Below are 17,593 nucleotides of genomic sequence, written 5' to 3' on the forward strand. Positions count from 1 at the left end.
TAAACCCTCAGGTGTATACAACCAAACATGAGATGTTTAGGATTTCCCGAACAGCAACTGATTGATTGATTGATTGAGTCTGAGATTTCTGCAAATGTCATAAGTCAACCCTCCAAGTTAACTTTTTCCTTAAAAAGGAAACAACACAGACTTCATGTTGTAGAATTGAGCGGGACTACAGTAACGCACCCCAATTTGCTGTGGAAAACAGCATTTTGATAGTATTCTGCAATCTAGTCTACAATAACATTAACAATTTCAGGAGATAAAACAGCTTGTTATGTAAAATTTCAATAGTTTTATTTCATCTGCACACCTTTTTTTACAAAACCTTCACAAACCATTGTACTTAAGCCTGAATACTTTAAAAAATAAGTTAAAAGACTTTATTAAGCTTCCCAGTCTCAAAAACAGAGTTCACTACATGGCTTCAAAAGACATGCAAAGTTGTTTGTCAGTCCTTAAGATATATTAAGTTTACATTCACACTGGAAGAAAATTATTATCTTGGACAGAAAACTGAATTTTGCATTATAGTGAAGCTTTATACATACATTGTAGATGCAAAGTCCATCATCTTGATTTGTCCAGGTGAGGCAAGTGTCTTTGGCAGCTCGGTTCGAGAATCATTGTTTAATCACTTTCGCAACATAGCAAAGAACTAAATCCTGACAGCATTATGAATCTATCCAGTTGTGGATCCCAGACTATGTTCTTGATGTCACTTTCAGATTGAGACCCTTGTGACGCACACATTGCAAATTGCATTGGAACAAAGCTGAAGTCCGAATACCATTACCTTAATTAAGTTAAGTAAATCGATCTATCAGTGAAGACTCTGAGGCATTTGGTTGATTGTGTGCTTTGCGAAGATCTACAAGTATCAGATAACCATGCAGTAGTGCTGCTTCTAAAAACTGTTCTGAGGTAACAAATATATTACTATTCCTTACAAATAATTCATTCACACACTCGCATTAAATCTGTACCAGTTCTGCTGGGAATACGCCAGATATTTTGATAATTCTTGATGATTGAAGGCTTGTTACACTCATCATGGAACCAATGAGCGGCTGTCAATTTTTCCTGCAGAAGGAAGTACAATAAAAGCTTATAAAGAGAGCCTGTGACTGCAAAACAGCCCTTGAGGCCTACCAAGGGGTTTTCTGATGTCGCTGTCGCTCGTTTTGCTTGGGCAAACAAAATTTAAGAATTGCTTGACTGCATGAACAGCAAGCTGGGATTTAAGTTTTTTTTGATGTTGTTGTTGATTCAGGCTCCCCCATTTTTAGGAGCAATATTATAATAATTTTACTCAGTTGTGCATAATTTGTTGACTGTACATGTACATGTACTCAGTCTTGTAGTCTAACTGAGTTTTTACTAACATCACAAATTTAACAACATGGCCACTTTACCTGTGAAAACTGATGGCTGGTTTCGAAGCCAAGGAGTGTTTCTCCGAAATCCAAAAGAACCGTTGAATCCATTGAGAGGAGGAATGTTCTCCATGAATAAGCCATGGCCACCTACTTGACTTGTTGAATGTCCTGAAATGTTTAAAATAAAAACAATTATTTCATGTACATAGCAGCATTAAGGGGGGTACTTCTTAACTACATATCTAGAGCAGTTGCTAATAAGGAAGTGCTCAAGATGGTTTTTGGTGGCAAGCTATTTTGGATTGTTCGGCAATGCTTTACGGTGAATTTTTGGTGGGGAGGACAACTGTATTGAAAAAATTGATAATGAGCGCACGTAACTAGTGCCAGCTGTCCCAAACCGCACGCTAGAATTTAAAATCCCTTAACTTTTGAGAGAAAAGTAAAGTTCCGAATTTTTTCAAAGAATTAGAGATAACATATCCTTCTTCATAATCCTTCGTATGGAATTACGATTTTCATGTAAGAATGGGATGCTACTGGAGAAAGTCTGAAAATAAAAGTCTTTATTACGCCATGACTTTAATAATAATGCGAATTTCCTAAAAACCATAGCATTTAGCACGTGGGTGTTCTCTATCTGTTGACACTGACTTTAATTTCTAGTTCTATATGCCCTTTCAGTTTTTTTCTATTCTGGACATGTGACTTGTCAAATATGGCCGTGTTTTGAAACTTTTGAATATCTCGCCAATAGAACAAAGTTGTGCAAAAATCTCATCCGTAGGAGGTTTTGTTTCCAAAAGTTGGCAGTCAGAAATCTTTCTTAGCAACAAACTGATAGTTAAGAAGGACCCCCATTAATGCATGATCCAAAGGTGGATGATGTGGCACTCAAGAAACTTACCAGCTCCTGCACCATTGCGAAGCTTGATATAGGTGCCCATCATTCCTTTGTCATAAAACTTGTCCATTTGCTTCCCAGTTATTGAGTCACCTGGAGGTTCCTGGAAAAAGAAAAGAAAAAAATTGTAAGCTGTTCTTGTCCAACGTCTGTCAAAGAAGGTGCAATGGGCTATACATGTAATTGTGTAGTTCTAAATTATCCATACCTCCCCCACGGAAGGGATTCTTCCAAAGACCCCCCACCCTCACCCCTCTGGAAATTCCAATTTATTTAAACTTCATACTTTTCGTGAAAGTTTTTGTCCTTCCAGACCCCTCCCACCCCCAGGTTTTTCCAATCTCTTCTGCGGGGGAGTATGGTTATTTTCTGGAACCACATATTATTGCATAGAAGCTACAAACTTTAATTTGCAAAAAGAGTTGAAACACTTTTATCTATGTGTGTGACATTTGAATCTGCATGACATTTATTTTTTCTCCCCCATACAATGTTGAACTATGACAGAATGTTCATTGAAACTTTTTTAGGCAACATTGAAATGGGGGAGTGGGGCTAATGAATAATAATCTTTTATAGTATTCTTCAATAAAATTGGAAGACCTCTAAGATAGCCTATTTTGCACAGTAAATTCTTTTCAACGATTTTGCAAAGCATTGTACATTGTGTGTTTTTATATTTTACTTCAGGCCTTTTTTGCAACTAAAATTACTAGGAACCATAAAATGCCAGTTACAAGCCCTTAAGGGTTTAAAGAAGCAAATATGTCACAATATTTACCGGTAAATAATTAAGTCAATTTTATTTTTCTGACTTCTTTCAAATTGAAGGGATTCTAAAAATAATAATTGTCTAACATAGAAAAACAACAAAGGAGTTATAAAGATGCAAAAATTAACCAAAGATAGTTTTGACTGATAACGATCGGCAAACTTGCCAGTTTTGTTTTCAAAATGCGTTGTCCGTGATGTAGCTCCATTAAACAACTTTTTAATAAATTGGCTAATAATAAGTGGGGGAGCTTAATATCCGGGGGAATAAGCAGCATAAAATGTGTGAAAATATTGAAGGGTCACAGCCAGGATAAAACATACCAGTAAGATATATCAGCTGACAAGAAATGACATTCGAGGACTGTACGATGAGCTTTGATTTGTACTCCTTTAGCAAACGTATTCATATTTTCCTATTTATACATGTATATCAATATAAGGTCCAGTGTTTTGTGAGGACTTATACTCTGTCAATATGGAAACGTCAGCAATGACGATTATACACAATCATGTACCTGATGGTGCATGGCTGGCTGGCGCAGTAATAAATCTTTATATCTATTGGGGGTTAGTATATAATAAGACTATTGTTCTGTTGATAAATATACAACTGAAAACACTCCAGTTTATGATTAACTCGGAGTTGGTAAAGTAAACAACTCTATTTACATGTTGAATAAACTCAGAGCAGTACTGATAAAGTTAAAAATAAATGTTGATTTCTTGAAAATAATTTACAAGCAGATGTCATGAAACCCAGTTTTAATTATATGAAGAACAGAAAATGAGAGCCTTATTTATCTAACTGTTTGTGAAAGCCTAAGTATATATTTTATATGCATACTGTGGCATTTTTGCTGTTAACCCAGTTGGATTCATTGATAAAACAGAAATAATTTAGAAGTCCAACTATAATTGTAGTTTTCATACAAAATGCCAAACAAACATAATCAGCTACCAGAATATCTAACAGGCGCTTTGATTGGTCAAATGGGCAAGTAAGCTTTTATAGGTTACCGACGACACAAAACCACTTTAAATCAGTTTAGAAGGTTGGAAAAGAACTCGAAGAATTTATAAAATTTTACGATTCGCCAGTGAATCGCAGTTGGAAAAATTCTTCTTGTGTTTCGTACACGGTGTATACAGTGTATAAAATGAACGTCCGATTGAAAACCCTTGTACCCCACGCGCGCAGCTGGCTAAAAAAAACAACAAACAATCGAAGTACATGCATATCTACACCATATTCATCAAATTAAACAATCATTACGCATTTTATAATGCCTATTCTTACCTGCTCTGTTTTTCTCAAAAGCTTTTTGACGACAGGCTTTTCAAAATATCCTTTCGCATGTCTGTCTTTTTGAGCATTGTACGGTGGAATGGCGGTCGCCATTTTAGGATTTGCGCGGCCTGAGTCGTCCGAGAGTGTACTAACTGCTACTGCATCGAGCACAAATCCTTTCTCGCACTTCAGCTTCTCTTCTTGAGTCGGTGGCGGTGGACCATATTTCGCAAATCGTGCGAGTTTGTACTGTGGCTGGGACATCTTGAAGTTTACCGCCAAAGTGATCCGCTTCTTCCTGCAAGGTAACCAAGATGAACATGGCTTCCCGTTGCCAAGCAAAATCACGTGACCCGAATGAATACAAAGAGAACAAAGGGGGAATAAGAGAATGAGAGGGAAAATAAATAAATAAATAAATAAATAACGTTACTTGGTGGTTTCAGCTTCCGGGAAAAAAGAGCGCCTGATCGTGGACTACAGCAAAGGAACTTTTAGACGAAAAGCCTGAGTCAAAACCTGTTGAGACCAGGGCCAGTTTCTCGAAGGTCCCGAAATTAAAAGTTTTCGCACCCGGAAAGCCATAAGAAAAATCTCAAACCTTTATAATTATATGATTACAGAGCTGGCTTTTACTCGCATACTGTTTTAAGATGAGCATACAAGGTTTCAGGCCTCTATACTTTTCTCTTTTTGAGATAAGCTTACAGATGACTAAAAGGTGCTTTACAAGCCCAAAAACTTTCCGGGGCTTTTGAGAAACGGGCTCTGTTTTTTTTTTTTTAATCAGGCTTTTGATCGCAGACAAATTTCCGCGACCGGTCCGAGATCTCGACCTTTTTCTTGATCTCTCTTCTATGCATGCTACTCTTTTACCTTTCCGTCAAAGGTACACGATTCCTTTTACAAATGTATATGATTCCTTTTACACCGAAATAGATACTATTAAGGGAAACTCATGATCAAAGGAAAGGAAGCAAGGAGGTTTGCTCAGAAAACCACCAAAGAAGATAGCAATGAAGTCGTATTTTTTTCCAGAAAAAAATGTTACCCGGAGTTATCTGCATCCGTCCCATCTTTATCATCATTCCCACTCGCACTCTTATCTTGGTCCAGAAAAACGCCAATTACATTTGAGTCCTCGACACCGCTATTATTTGACATTTTCGTCTTTCAGTCAAACAATGTGAAATGCATCCACCCACAAAACTCGGTTTGAACAGTATAATTTTTTTGGGGTGTTAATTAGTTCTGTGACATCGCTAATTCCATATTTTGTTCTAATCATAGGCAATTAAATCAATAATTCTAAGAGGGATTCGATTTGGGGCATGGAAGGCTAAATTTGGGCTTTCCACAAGTTGCTCGGCAACTTTCCGAGCAACTTGTAAAGACCTTCGAAGATTGCCGAAGATTTTCGTGGAAAATCCGAAGACTTTCGACTCATTCCCCATTAAAGCATTACAAAATTGGCCAGCAAACATGATGTCATCAATATCTTTACAATTTTTGTCAGTGAAAGAAATCCTTGTAATGCAACAAATTTTGCAGTGAAATTACATTGAAACTTCTTAGAAATCTCTCCTTTTAAGGATTTTTTTTTGGAAAATTTTTCTTGATAAAAAGCAGCGTTTTGGATTTTTGGGGGGCAATTTTCGAGCAACTTTAATCAAAAGCACCTTTTTTGGGAGCAACTTACGACCACCTTATTGAGAAATTTCGAGCAGCTTTTTGAATAATTTCGAGCAACTTGTGGAAAACCCTAGGCCAAATTGAAGCAGGCCTAGGTGTTACAATTGTTTTCTGTTTGTTTGTTGGATTGTTTGATTGCTTGCTGTGGTACTTGTTTCACTACCCGATTTCACGCCCGTTCATCTCTCTGCAACCAGCGCGGTCAGGAGGACTAAAACTAGTGTATCTAAGTATGCGAGGGGACTGGAAACCGCAATGAGTTTCTTCCGCCATTTTGGTCTGCAGAACTGCAAACATGTTTCCTTTAGCAAGGGGAATTTTGAGCAATTTTCGTCAGTTCGGTCTGGCTAACACCCTAATGACTGTGCGAATGTACAAGGTACGAATGGCTTTAAAGCTTATGTGTCCTGGATGCCGTTTTGTTAGAAGAAAAGGAGTTCTTCGTGTCATTTGCAAGTTGAACAAAACTCACAAGCAAAAGCAGTTTAAAAAGATAACACCTGGGTATTGAAAAGTTGAGCGATCCAAGACTTTGACCTCTCATCTAAAAGTCATAGGCATTTGACTCTGAACTGAAATCTGGATATGTGGAACGAATCACTGAATGAATGAATTTATATTTGGATGGATGGTGGATTTGAAAAACAGTTTGGCAATGAGGGGATTAAGTGGGATTTTGGAAACAAACCTCCCAGATTCGACCCAGAAGAATCAATCAGTCGATTGATCCCACGGATCGTCCAAGAAAAATAATTGTTAGCATTAACTGTGCAAGATTGAAGCCTACAAGAGGACTGCCAGTTTCCCACTTTGCCTCAAAAGTATCGCAGGATTTCAGATTTGTTTCTTTGGGTTATAATAGATGTGTAATGTCCAACAATCTGTCTGAATTTTTGTGACACATATGGCCAGGTATAAAACAAAATGTTTGAACGATTCTCGTCTTTTATTATAAAACCAAACTATAGTTGACGTAGCCTGCATTGCAGACAAACTAAATCCCAGACTATACTTGGGTTTAGTTTGTCTGCACGATGACAGAAGGACAGTAGCTCATGCTGAACATGAAGTGTTACAGTGTAGCTTGTTGGTGTTCCAAAAGTGATTTGTTTTCCTCTTGGTTAAAGCATGTTATTACATTTTGATCTCCTGCACATTCCAATATATGCTTAAGACTGACAATAATTATACTGATATACTGGATGTCTTGAAAACCCACACCAAAGATCTTCAGTATAAACCTGTCTCGTCCCCAGTTGTCTTTTGAGTCCATCTTGAGTTTAGTGAGACTGTATGAAACTAAACATGGAGGGAATCATTTGCGCCCGTGCTTCCTCTCAAGACAGACTCAAAAGACAACTGGGGACGAGTCAGTGTAAACTACACAAACTACTCAGCTTTCAACTCAACTCAACTTTTTTTTTTTTTTTGACATACAAAATTATTTACAAAGGTGCTTGTCCCCACAACAAACAAAAAACAAAATCATTAAAAATATCACAAGAATTACTGACATGATCACTGTTGGGAAATTGCCTTGCTAGCTTGTACAGAAAACAAATTCTCCCAACTAGTACAAAAGAAATGTATATTATATTGGATCTGAGACCTTGAGGAGCTATGCTACAGATGGTGCACATCTGGAATACTTGACCCTGGATTTTTCTCACAAGTGTAGCTGGCTTTGCCCCTATAATTTTGGTATCCTGAGAAACTGCTGCTATGCAGGGAAAGTTTTGAAACGAGCCATGGCAGTGTTGATCAAAATACATTTTTAAGTTAAAAAGTAATCAACATTTAACCCTGGCCAATACTGCCATGCAGCATAGGGAGACTTATATCTTGGAGGGGAGGGGGGGGGGGGGGTATAACTGGAATTTTATGGTATATATGACATTTAATTTTATAATTATAAATTGCTGAAAAATAGGCAGGAAAGTTAACATGCAATGCTTGAACACAGATTATTATTAAGTATGTATTCTCTGACAATATCCAGAAAAAAAATGGAGGCCCTCGAAAGTCTAAGGTTGGTCTGCTGTTAGCTTTAGAGCTGAAACAACAATCTTTTCTTTTGTTGTAATCGACATTGCAATTTTGTTACAGAAATATGCAGCCTCGTTTATGAAAACTGGCCACACTGTATTGTTCCCTTCATAAGGTATGGTCTCTCCATTAAATGTCAAGAATAGAGGGTCACCAGGATGAAGTGGGTTCCAGTCCTTGCCATCTAAATCAGGGGAAATCATGGCTGAAATTTCACTGCTATCTGCATCTGTGGGATAGTGAATGTTGCCAAGAAATCTGAACACTTCAATTTCCTTTTCCTTAAATTCTTTTCCACTGTTGAATTCCTCTACTGCATCAAGTACATCATAAATTATTTCCTTTGCCAAGTTAAACATGGAGGCATTAAATGTGCCATTAGCGAGGGGCCCCATTTCCAAGGTGAAGCCCTCTTTACCTATATTTGATACACTCCCTGTTGGGAATTTGGAAAAGGACTGTTCTTGCTTCTCCTTGGCTTGGGCCCCGTCAAAATGGAGATTTTCGAAATTACCTGGCTTCAAGAGCATGATACGGATCTCGGGGAACTTAATATGCAAGTGCGACGCTAGGTGCAAAGGGAATGGGCCTTGTGTGTGGTTCATAATGAAAAAGGGCCCTGTATTTGCAGTCGTGTTATGCAAATCCAACCAGAAATCCACTGCTTTTTCGCCGGTCTCATCTTGAAATTGGGAATACAGTTCTCTTGCCCTGTGTATTTCATAAGGGCAACCTTCCTTCTCTTGTGAAGAAAATAGGTTTTCCGGTGTAATCTGCCGGTTGAGATCTACATCTGTGAAGCGAACACATCGCTCTGTTGCTCGCAAATTTGTTAGCACAACGTGAGTTTGAAAGGAGCTTCTTTGTATCTCACGGTCACCGTTCTTTAGCCAGTTTTTCACGAGATAAACGCCAGTCAGTTCATTTCCATGGGTCCCTCCGCTAATACATAGAGAATGGACTGGATCGTGAAATTCAACTTGCCCACAAACTTCCATTTTGTTTTGGCTCGTCAATCGGGTCCCTCGTCAATCGCTGGTCACGCAATCCTCCTGTACCCAGGATACCTTGCGAACAACTTATTCTTCCTCAATTTTTTAAATTCTTTTTTGTTACATTGTACTTTTAGTAATAAAAAATAGCAAAAGAAACCCCCTTTTCTATTTTTACTGATTTTCGGGCAAAAATACAGTCATTTCTTCGGGGCTAATTTTAGTTCTCTCGGTACCCCTGAAAGTGCAACTTTTGTTCTAGTCACCAGTCTTCTAGTAGGAGCTATTCAAAATGGCGGATCGAAACACATGGGAACCGCTTGTGCAGAATTTGGAGAAATTCTTCCCAAACATATCGCCCCAGATCGCACCAGGAATTCATCACGCTAAAATGGTATCCTTGCCATTTAAACTGTCTAAGAAACTTGATATTTAACATTTGTAATCTAAAATACGGGGATGACCATCCACGTTGTTTTGAAAGCACAAGAACTGTAGAGATTTTTCACTTTTTTGCTTGACTTTTTCCTCCCTTTTCAAGGTCTTGAAAGGTATCCAGTCTGGCTTAAAGAACTATCATAAGAATAGCCTACAGTCACAGGTAAAAGAGCAGGTTATCCACACTGATGCACTTTTAGCAAAACATTTTCATCATGTTGACTTGGTGTTTGATGAGTATAAAGCTTTATAATTATTTACACATGCTTGTGTTAAGTTTGTATTAACAATGTGATGAATTTAAGTAGGGGACCAGATTGTTTTTAGATTATCCAAGATCCCAAGTCCAAGATATATTTGCATGAAGTCCTGATCTCATTTAAAAGCATGTTTTAATCAAATAATAACTGTTATAAGTTTTTGTCTTGAAAGACAAGCCAAACTAAAAACACTATTATAGTAAATGAAGGGGAAAAGGTACACTCTTTTTTTTATAAGAATACAGCTTTTCTGACCCAGGCTGAATATTCTTACTTTTCTACTGATAATTTTTAGGCTAAAAATATTGTTATGAACATTCTTAGAAAATACCGTTTGACGGTTTGTTTGGTGTCCAGATCTGTATTCTGTTACATTGTGCACATGTACCATTGCTTTTTAATTGTTGCAGCTTGGCCATTTTGGCTTTAAACAAAGCATTCCTCACAGAGATAAAGTGACGGAAATGAAAATACCTGATTTTGTTTCAACTAGAAAACTATATTCTTTTCAAAATCTCAGCCTCGGGTTTATTCTTAAAATATTCTTAAAAATTTGCAAATTTCAGCCTCGATATTCTTATAAACTTGATTCTTATATTTAAAATAAAAAGAGTGTTTAAGGGGTCACTGTCAGACACAGCCATTAAACCGGTTTCTGGGCCAAGCAAATTGTGAAACAATATCCGTTATTCATCCATGTACGGGAGGCGCGGTGGCCTAATGGATTAGCGCGCTCGACTCCGAGTCGAACGGCCTGGGTTCGAGGCCTGGCCGGGGCGCTGCGTTGTGTTCTTGGGCAAGACACCTTAACTCTCACATGCGCCTCTCCAGGTGTATAAATGGTTACCGGCAAATTTACTTCTGGGGGGTAACCCTGCGATGTACTAGCATCCCATCCAGGGGGGAGTAGCAATACTCCTAGTCGCTTAAGGTGCAGTACGGAAACCGGGATAAGCTCCGGCTGTATTGGGCCTCATGGCTCCGGAGACGTAAGACATTTTACTAAATTAATTTTATGCATATGTACACAATGTACATGTATTATGTGATGTGCCATTCTCTAGCAGACTGGACTATGAGTAACTCCTGCTTCCCACCCTTTTCTCTCCAGCCTCCTGCACCCCTCCTGATCCCTATTCTCCCAGGTTCCTTTTCCCCCTGTTGAGCTCATTTTCCTATCAAATTCTTCTCTTGATAACTTAACTTTTATTCAGCGATTGGTTCATGCTTTAGCATGCACAATGGAGCTATGCATTGTGTATGAAAGAAGCATAAGAGTTCACCTTAAGCAACTCTTACTCTTTACAATGGGTGCTCTCCAATTTTCCCATGTGCACCATCCATAACTCAATAGTGCACAGCTAAAAGTGTAATCCAATAGTTCTATATCATTGCCGGTGAGAAAAAAAATATTACTGGTGAAGTGATTTGCTCACGCCATTAGCCTGCACTATTGAATTATGGTGCATGCTTATACCTATACTATGCTTATACATAATACTATAATTAAAAGATAGAGACTGTACAGACAGTTTCTTAAGTTCACGCACAAGGCGATCATCAGACTGTGCCGTTAATAGCAGTCGAAAGGAAATTCAAACTACATTCATGGAGGGCAGTTTGAGCGATCCTGCTTTTGATTGGCTGTATAAAACTTGTTTTCGTTCCTGCACATGGTGATTAATTCAGATCTCTTATTGAGGAGAGTAGATCTGTTAGCAGATAGAATGCAGAGCTTCTCTGTCAGACACAAATTGCAGCGTGACGGGTTTCCCCTGTAAGAGCTTGCTCGCGCGACAATATTGACCACTTGATCGAGAAATCGGTATTTTTGTCTCTTCATGTATTTGCATCGAGCACTCGTACCATTGTGTGAAACCATTTACATTTTTTTCTTTGTTTATGCTTATACATATACTTTTTATGTACATACTGAATTCGATTGTGCAGCTGTGTTAGCTATGTTATATTTAGTGTCAGAGTGGGGGTATTCTTGAGTATAATTGTGGAGTCCTGGGTCTAATAAAGTTGTCATGTGACCAGAGATTGTGTAAGATCAAGCTTGTTGTAAATGAGGTCTTACCATCTGTGTGTTCTTACTCAGAGTTTGCACACCGTTCCTGTATTAGATACACCACAATGATGATATTGATCTAAGCTGTGGATATAACCTTTTATTTCCAGGCTCATTGTAAATGGTGTGGTCAAGTAGTTTCCAGTGGCAGTAAAGGATTTTACATTCCTGACAGATCCATGGTAAATAGTGATTTTATAAGTTTCATTACTTATAAAGAGGAATCCCAACTTCTCAAACCCTTGATGTTTCGAAACCCCTAATAACTCAAACCAAAAGTTGTTTCCCTTCCTTCATTCAGTTGAACTCTGTAATTTTGAACCCCCCCCCCCCCCCCGATTTCTCATACTGCCCGAATTTTTGGGAACCAATTTTCATTTCCCTCAAAAGTTCAAAACACCTGGATTTCACTGTATAATCAAACTTGTAAAGGACTAAGCTGCATGTTCTTTCTGTACGCAGACAGAAAAAAATAAAATGTGCTTCCTTTGTTCTTGATACTTCAGGTCCTAGCGGGAAGGATAGATGTGCCAATATTAACCTGGCACCTGGATTGGACAAAAAAGATTCTAAAGATTGAAGAATTGCAGGTTAGTTCTTAACTAAGGCAAAATCCTTTATCTCCTAAAAATTATCAGCGGGTAATGGTTTAAGGCAAAAGTATTTTAAGCTTTAGAAATCATGAACTGTCCCTTTGTATACATGCATGTTGTACTTAGCAGCTTGTAATAAGTTCATTGATGCAACCAAAAACAAAGACATATATTAAACGGATTTCTTTTGAAAACATACTAAAATATTTTTCATTTTATAATAATAAACTGTGAGCAATACTGCCCGCAATCATATAGGAAACATATGGAAAACTTTAAATTATCTTCCATTTCCATATACTGTCAAGAGGCTAGAAAGATTGCAGCTACAACCGCTTGTTAAATAGTTGGGAAACTCTCCCAGAAATTGCATTTCCCTTCAAAAACTGTGCCATCACTAGGAAAACAAACAAATAATGTTCATTCTGACCACCTCTTTTCCCTTTCAAAGTTGTTGCTAATAATTATTTTCAATGTACAGCAGAATCCGGGCTTCTCTAACCCTTGGTTTCTTGAAACTCCTGATTTGAATCTCGAAACCAATTTTCAGCCCCAAAACAATAGCAACTGCTACACTAGAGGACCTTAAAAGTTTGCAAGAGCTGCAACACTACTGACATGTTTCTTCCTCATTACCAAACTTTTCTATAATCTTGCAGTTTTCCTGTCAAGAATGTCAGTTGCTGTTGAATCTGTCAAAATTGCTCAGTTTCCTTGTGATGTTAGACAAATCAACAGACAACACAAAGGTTGGTTAGAAATTTTAAGATAATTTATAAATTCTACTTACATCTATTTACTATCCTTAACTAAAAACAATCGCAGTGCCATGTGTACACATCTTTAGCCAAATGCATACAATTATTGTCCTGAGATTTTCAAGACTTCCACAGATAACTTGCTAATTAATACCGGTATTTTGGCCCGGCGGCGTGGTGGCGGTGGGGGGCGGGGCGGCGGGGCGTGGTCGAGCCCTGAATTGATGTTCATCATTTTTTAAAGACTTCTGAAGTCTTCCAAGATGTTTCAAAGATTTCTAATGCTCGAATTGGTTGAAAGACAGCCTTGCTGCCAGGTCTTCTTCCTTCTAGAATAGATAATATGTGACCAGTTATCAAGCACGGTTTATGTGGATAGGCCAGTACACCGAATGACAGGAATTGTTTACAAAATGAAGTGCCACGACTGCTCTTTTACGTACATCGGGGAAAGCAAGCGCTTGTGGTCCTCGCGTGGAGCCGGACATGATCCAGGCTGCGCGAGCTGTAGCGAATTAGCAATTAAACAGCATGCTGAGTCAAAGGAACATAACATCCATCCGAAGGACGCCCAGATCCTCGAGCGTGGTGTAATCAATTACAGCAAGAGGCTTTTCTTGAAGTCGTGGCACTCCACTTTGGACAGCGACGCTATCAGCGAACGCAAAGCTTTTCCTCGCGCTTATGTGCCGTTAATTCAAAATTTTTATGTCGCACTAACGCACGGATTGGTAGCGTGAGCACCAACAAACTTTCACTAACTCTGATGAAGGTGAACAGATGTCACCGAAAATTTAGAAAAGAAAAACAGATCGGCTTAAAAAAACCTTCTTTAAACACCTCACATCCTCTACATGTAACAAGCCTCACCCAACACACACACAGATGTTACCCCCCAAACAAGCAGATTATGCCTTTGATGTTTGCTCTTTATTTCCCCTGTACAGCTTGTTACACTGTTTTTTTTTTGGCTTTGTTTTTAGCTTTATTCTCTTGCCTCTCATTTCTGTCAAATAAATGGTCACACGTCACAGTCAGGGGAGGATGACGTCAGGTTACTCCAGCAAGCAGTGTCTGTAACTCACTCTCTTCATGTACTAACAAAGTAAGTGTCACTACTATATATTATACTGGAATGCTTGCAGAATGTCTGAATTATTGCTTAGTATCACAGGCTTGCTTGGGAGGTGTGTAGCCTAATGGTTAGTGTGCTGGACTCTGAATCAGGCAGTCTGGGTTCGAGCCCTGGCTGGGGTCGAATGTCGGTCACCTCGCCACCAAGCAATCTCGCCCCCAAGCGAAGTCACCTTATCTCATGGATTAAAGAACGAGGAATACACCTTTTTTTGTAGGGAGTTGGTTGGTGGCAAGATTCCCTGGGGGGGGGGGGACCGGATACCCTGGGGTCTTGGGCAAGACACTTTGGGCAAGACACTTTACTCTCAAAGTGCCTCTCTCCACCCAGGTGTATAAATGGGTACCAGCAACTTTAATGCTGGGGGTTAAACCTTGTGATGGACAAGTATCCCATCCAGGGGGGAGTAGAATTATGTACCTAGTTGCTTCATGCTACCGAAACCAGTGTTAAGCTCTGGCCTGATGTGCTGTTTGGCTCGTATGCAGACTTAACCACCATAAGTTTATTTTTTGGGCGAGTACTGAGTGAACAGTCAAGCCACTTGTGGTAAACTTTTGTGGCTAGTGGTGCATATTTACCAAACCACGAAGTGGGGAGAAAAATTTTCCCTCCCCCCGCTGGGGGTGAAATTTTTTTTTATAATATATAAAAAAAGAGAAAAAAAAAATTGAAAAATTTTTTTTTTTTTTTTTTTTTCTTTAATTATTTTTTTTTCCTCTTTTGGGGGGTTTTATTTTTTTTATTTTTTTTTTTTACAACAAACCGCCCCCCAAAAACCCCCCCTTTTTTATACTAATACCGCATAGCAACTACACATTATAGACTGTTTTTCTTTTTCTTTAAAACTGTACAGAAACATGCCTGATTTGACGGTTCAGGGACCAAATGGTGAAATCATCACATTGGAGTCAGTGAATGAAGTCGTGGAATATTTAACACGGCCACTAGTTCCTGATTCAGTTCAAAATTCTGCATCAAAAACGAAACGAAAGAAAAAGAAAGAGGCAAGCTTAACAGAGGAAGCAAACAACACCCCAAAATCACTTGCCTTGATGGCAGAGAACAAAACAAGCAATAAGAAGAAGAAAAAGAAGAGAATGACTCAGGACTCCCTTGCTAATGGGCATCACACAAGTGACGAAGAGGAAGTTGATAGAAGGGATGACGTGAAGGACATTTCAGAGGTACAAGTAATTCATGTCCATGTTCATATCCATAATCCCAAATAATACAGCAGGGCCCAGTTTATCAAATAGTCGAAAACGCTATCTACCAGATAAATCACTATCTAGTGGATAGCATAGAATGTTTTAGAGCAGTTTTCAATTGAGTGTCGAAAAACCAAAACCAATGTAATTACTCCGGCCAATCACAAAAGACACGGACAATCCAGTGAACCAATCAAAACTCGAAGCAAATACATGTAGCCAGCGCAAAGCGCAGGAAAACGTGCGCGAGCGAGTCACGATTGGTTTTGGTTCTAGTTCTGATTGGCTAAGAAAGTGGCGCGAGATTTTAAAGCCAATCACTGAGCGTAGTAACTCAAAACCAAAGCAAACGCAATTTACTTTCGACACTCAAGTGAAAACCGCTCTATCAACACTAATCCACTGGATAGTAATTTATCTGGTGGATAGTGTTATCCACCCTTTGAGCATCTGGTCCTCGGCAGAGCTACACATTACGACCACTCCGTGAAAACAGCCTTTCGTTATGTCAACCACTTTTTTGGCCCCCCAAAATGTAATGGTTAGTAAAGAATCCTTTAATTGGACAAAGCGAGGCCTAATGGTTAGGGCACGGGGTGGGTTCGAGCCCTAGCCGGGGACGGGAAGAAATGTTACACTAGGTATGAAACGTTACTTTGGAACATTTCTATTCATTATTTTGTACTTCTTGTGTACTTCTTGATTTTTTGGAGGAGCATGAACCATGAGCCACGCGGGTCATTCGCAGGTACTCGCGGGTTACCCGCAGGCTACCCGCGAGCTTACGCGAGGGTTACTCATGTTACGTGTTCACCAAGCGCATCGCGGAACAAGTACACTTTGCCGATCGAGTTGCTCTACTTGAAATGGGAAAGCCATTATAAAGTTACTTAACTGTAGAGAAACGCTATTGAACTGCTATTCAACACTTTCTTGCAGGTCCCAGGGAAAAAACATCTTGTTTTATCCGAGAAGAGGAAGAAAAATTCAGCTGGTAAAGCGAAACTAGGAAAAAAGAGGCGGTCCTTACCTGCCATGAAACTTGATTGACAATTGAAATGAGCTAGTATGGTGCTTCATCTTGTTCAGAGAAAAAGACAGAATACTGGACAAATCTCAAGTGAACCACAGAAGAAAAACTCCGAGCTGAATGCACTTGCAAAGACAAATCTAGTTTTCGACAAATTCTCGTGGAGTCCCCGAAGAGTTTTCGGTTCCTACTTGTCCAATCAAATATAAACACGAACATTCCGAAAATGTGTGCGTCAGCTTGTCCTCCTGGTAATGTGTTACGTTTCTTAGCAACAATCCTGCCGAAAATTGCGGGCTCAGACATTTTTTGGAAGCACGATTTCGAACTAAAACGTTGTTCTTGAAGTTTTCTTACACCTTGCCTTATGACTAAACTACGGCAAGTAGCGAATTTCTGACCAAATTGTATAGTTTATTTCTTTGCTAATCTTATGGATCTTTGTTAACAAGTTAGGTGACTAAAGCTGAAGCTAATAGAACTTGTAATTGAATGATAAAATAAGAGAACGATTCCTAAGGAACCTTTTTAGTGGCCGCCTTTGTGAAGTCGGGAATGCGACTGCCTTATCCCCTGCCCCTGAAGCTCTACTTGAGCTTCATTGCTCTCGCAGCAGATGAGACGAATTGTGATAAATGGTACAAGTTTATTTGAAAAGATGTCAAGAGGAATATACAAACCGTCAACTTGAACATTATTATAAAAAAACTACCTATTAAACTTGGCTACATTCAACACTGCTATGAAACCTTGAAATAGAGCAGTTTTCCAATGATTTTCGTACGTATGTTGTAATGTTTGTTTGCGTTTACACTGTAAACTCAAACATTTTGAAAACAATTTGTTAAGTGGAAAAAGTGAAAAATAATACACAAGCAAAAGAGAAGAGGTTGAGTTTTTTTTTGTTAAGTGACTTAAAATCTTTGTTGAAATAGGGAAAAAACGAGTCACTCGCAAGCTCTGAAAAAGCTTTTGCGTCAGAATCTTGTCGTCTAGCAACCTTTGACGAAACTCAC

At 38.8% G+C, this 17,593-nt stretch overlaps 3 protein-coding genes across 3 annotated transcripts; 1 reads left to right on the top strand and 2 right to left on the bottom strand.

Annotated features, from left to right (window-relative positions):
* Window positions 1-275: 275 nt before the first annotated feature.
* On the bottom strand, window positions 276-5,585 carry LOC144660643 (sperm microtubule associated protein 1-like). The gene is made up of 5 exons (XM_078521324.1): window positions 5,400-5,585; window positions 4,358-4,646; window positions 2,290-2,389; window positions 1,419-1,550; window positions 276-1,086 (listed from the first exon to the last, which is right to left on the bottom strand). Exons 1-5 carry the CDS (start codon window positions 5,510-5,512, stop codon window positions 1,055-1,057), a joined length of 666 nt encoding a protein of 221 aa, XP_078377450.1. The 5' UTR covers window positions 5,513-5,585; the 3' UTR covers window positions 276-1,054.
* A 2,364-nt stretch (window positions 5,586-7,949) lies between these two features.
* LOC144660632 (aspartoacylase-like) lies at window positions 7,950-9,084 on the bottom strand. The gene has a single exon (XM_078521310.1). It carries the CDS (start codon window positions 9,082-9,084, stop codon window positions 8,065-8,067), a length of 1,020 nt encoding a protein of 339 aa, XP_078377436.1. The 3' UTR covers window positions 7,950-8,064.
* A 266-nt stretch (window positions 9,085-9,350) lies between these two features.
* On the top strand, window positions 9,351-16,804 carry LOC144660634 (uncharacterized). The gene is made up of 8 exons (XM_078521313.1): window positions 9,351-9,472; window positions 9,620-9,679; window positions 11,961-12,032; window positions 12,357-12,440; window positions 13,103-13,192; window positions 14,185-14,306; window positions 15,193-15,523; window positions 16,487-16,804. The coding sequence occupies exons 1-8, from the start codon at window positions 9,371-9,373 to the stop codon at window positions 16,595-16,597; spliced, it is 972 nt and encodes a 323-aa protein (XP_078377439.1). The 5' UTR covers window positions 9,351-9,370; the 3' UTR covers window positions 16,598-16,804.
* Window positions 16,805-17,593: the final 789 nt, after the last annotated feature.

This window comes from Oculina patagonica, chromosome 7 (genome assembly GCF_052425735.1).
Source record: "Oculina patagonica isolate OP01 chromosome 7, crgOcupat, whole genome shotgun sequence".
NCBI classification, from domain to species: domain Eukaryota; kingdom Metazoa; phylum Cnidaria; class Anthozoa; order Scleractinia; family Oculinidae; genus Oculina; species Oculina patagonica.

Bases quoted from the DNA above. Each gene is read 5' to 3' on its own strand.
- LOC144660632 (XM_078521310.1), bottom strand. From the start codon at position 9,084: ATGGAAGTTTGTGGGCAAGTTGAATTTCACGATCCAGTCCATTCTCTA.
- LOC144660643 (XM_078521324.1), bottom strand. From the start codon at position 5,512: ATGTCAAATAATAGCGGTGTCGAGGACTCAAATGTAATTGGCGTTTTT. The intron at 4,647-5,399 runs GTAACATTTTTT...GTTACCTTGCAG, and splicing joins ACGGATGCAGATAACTCCGG to GAAGAAGCGGATCACTTTGG. The intron at 1,551-2,289 runs GTAAGTTTCTTG...TAAACATTTCAG, and splicing joins TCGCAATGGTGCAGGAGCTG to GACATTCAACAAGTCAAGTA.
- LOC144660634 (XM_078521313.1), top strand. From the start codon at position 9,371: ATGGCGGATCGAAACACATGGGAACCGCTTGTGCAGAATTTGGAGAAA. The intron at 9,473-9,619 runs GTATCCTTGCCA...TCCCTTTTCAAG, and splicing joins GAATTCATCACGCTAAAATG to GTCTTGAAAGGTATCCAGTC. The intron at 9,680-11,960 runs GTAAAAGAGCAG...TTTTATTTCCAG, and splicing joins AGAATAGCCTACAGTCACAG to GCTCATTGTAAATGGTGTGG.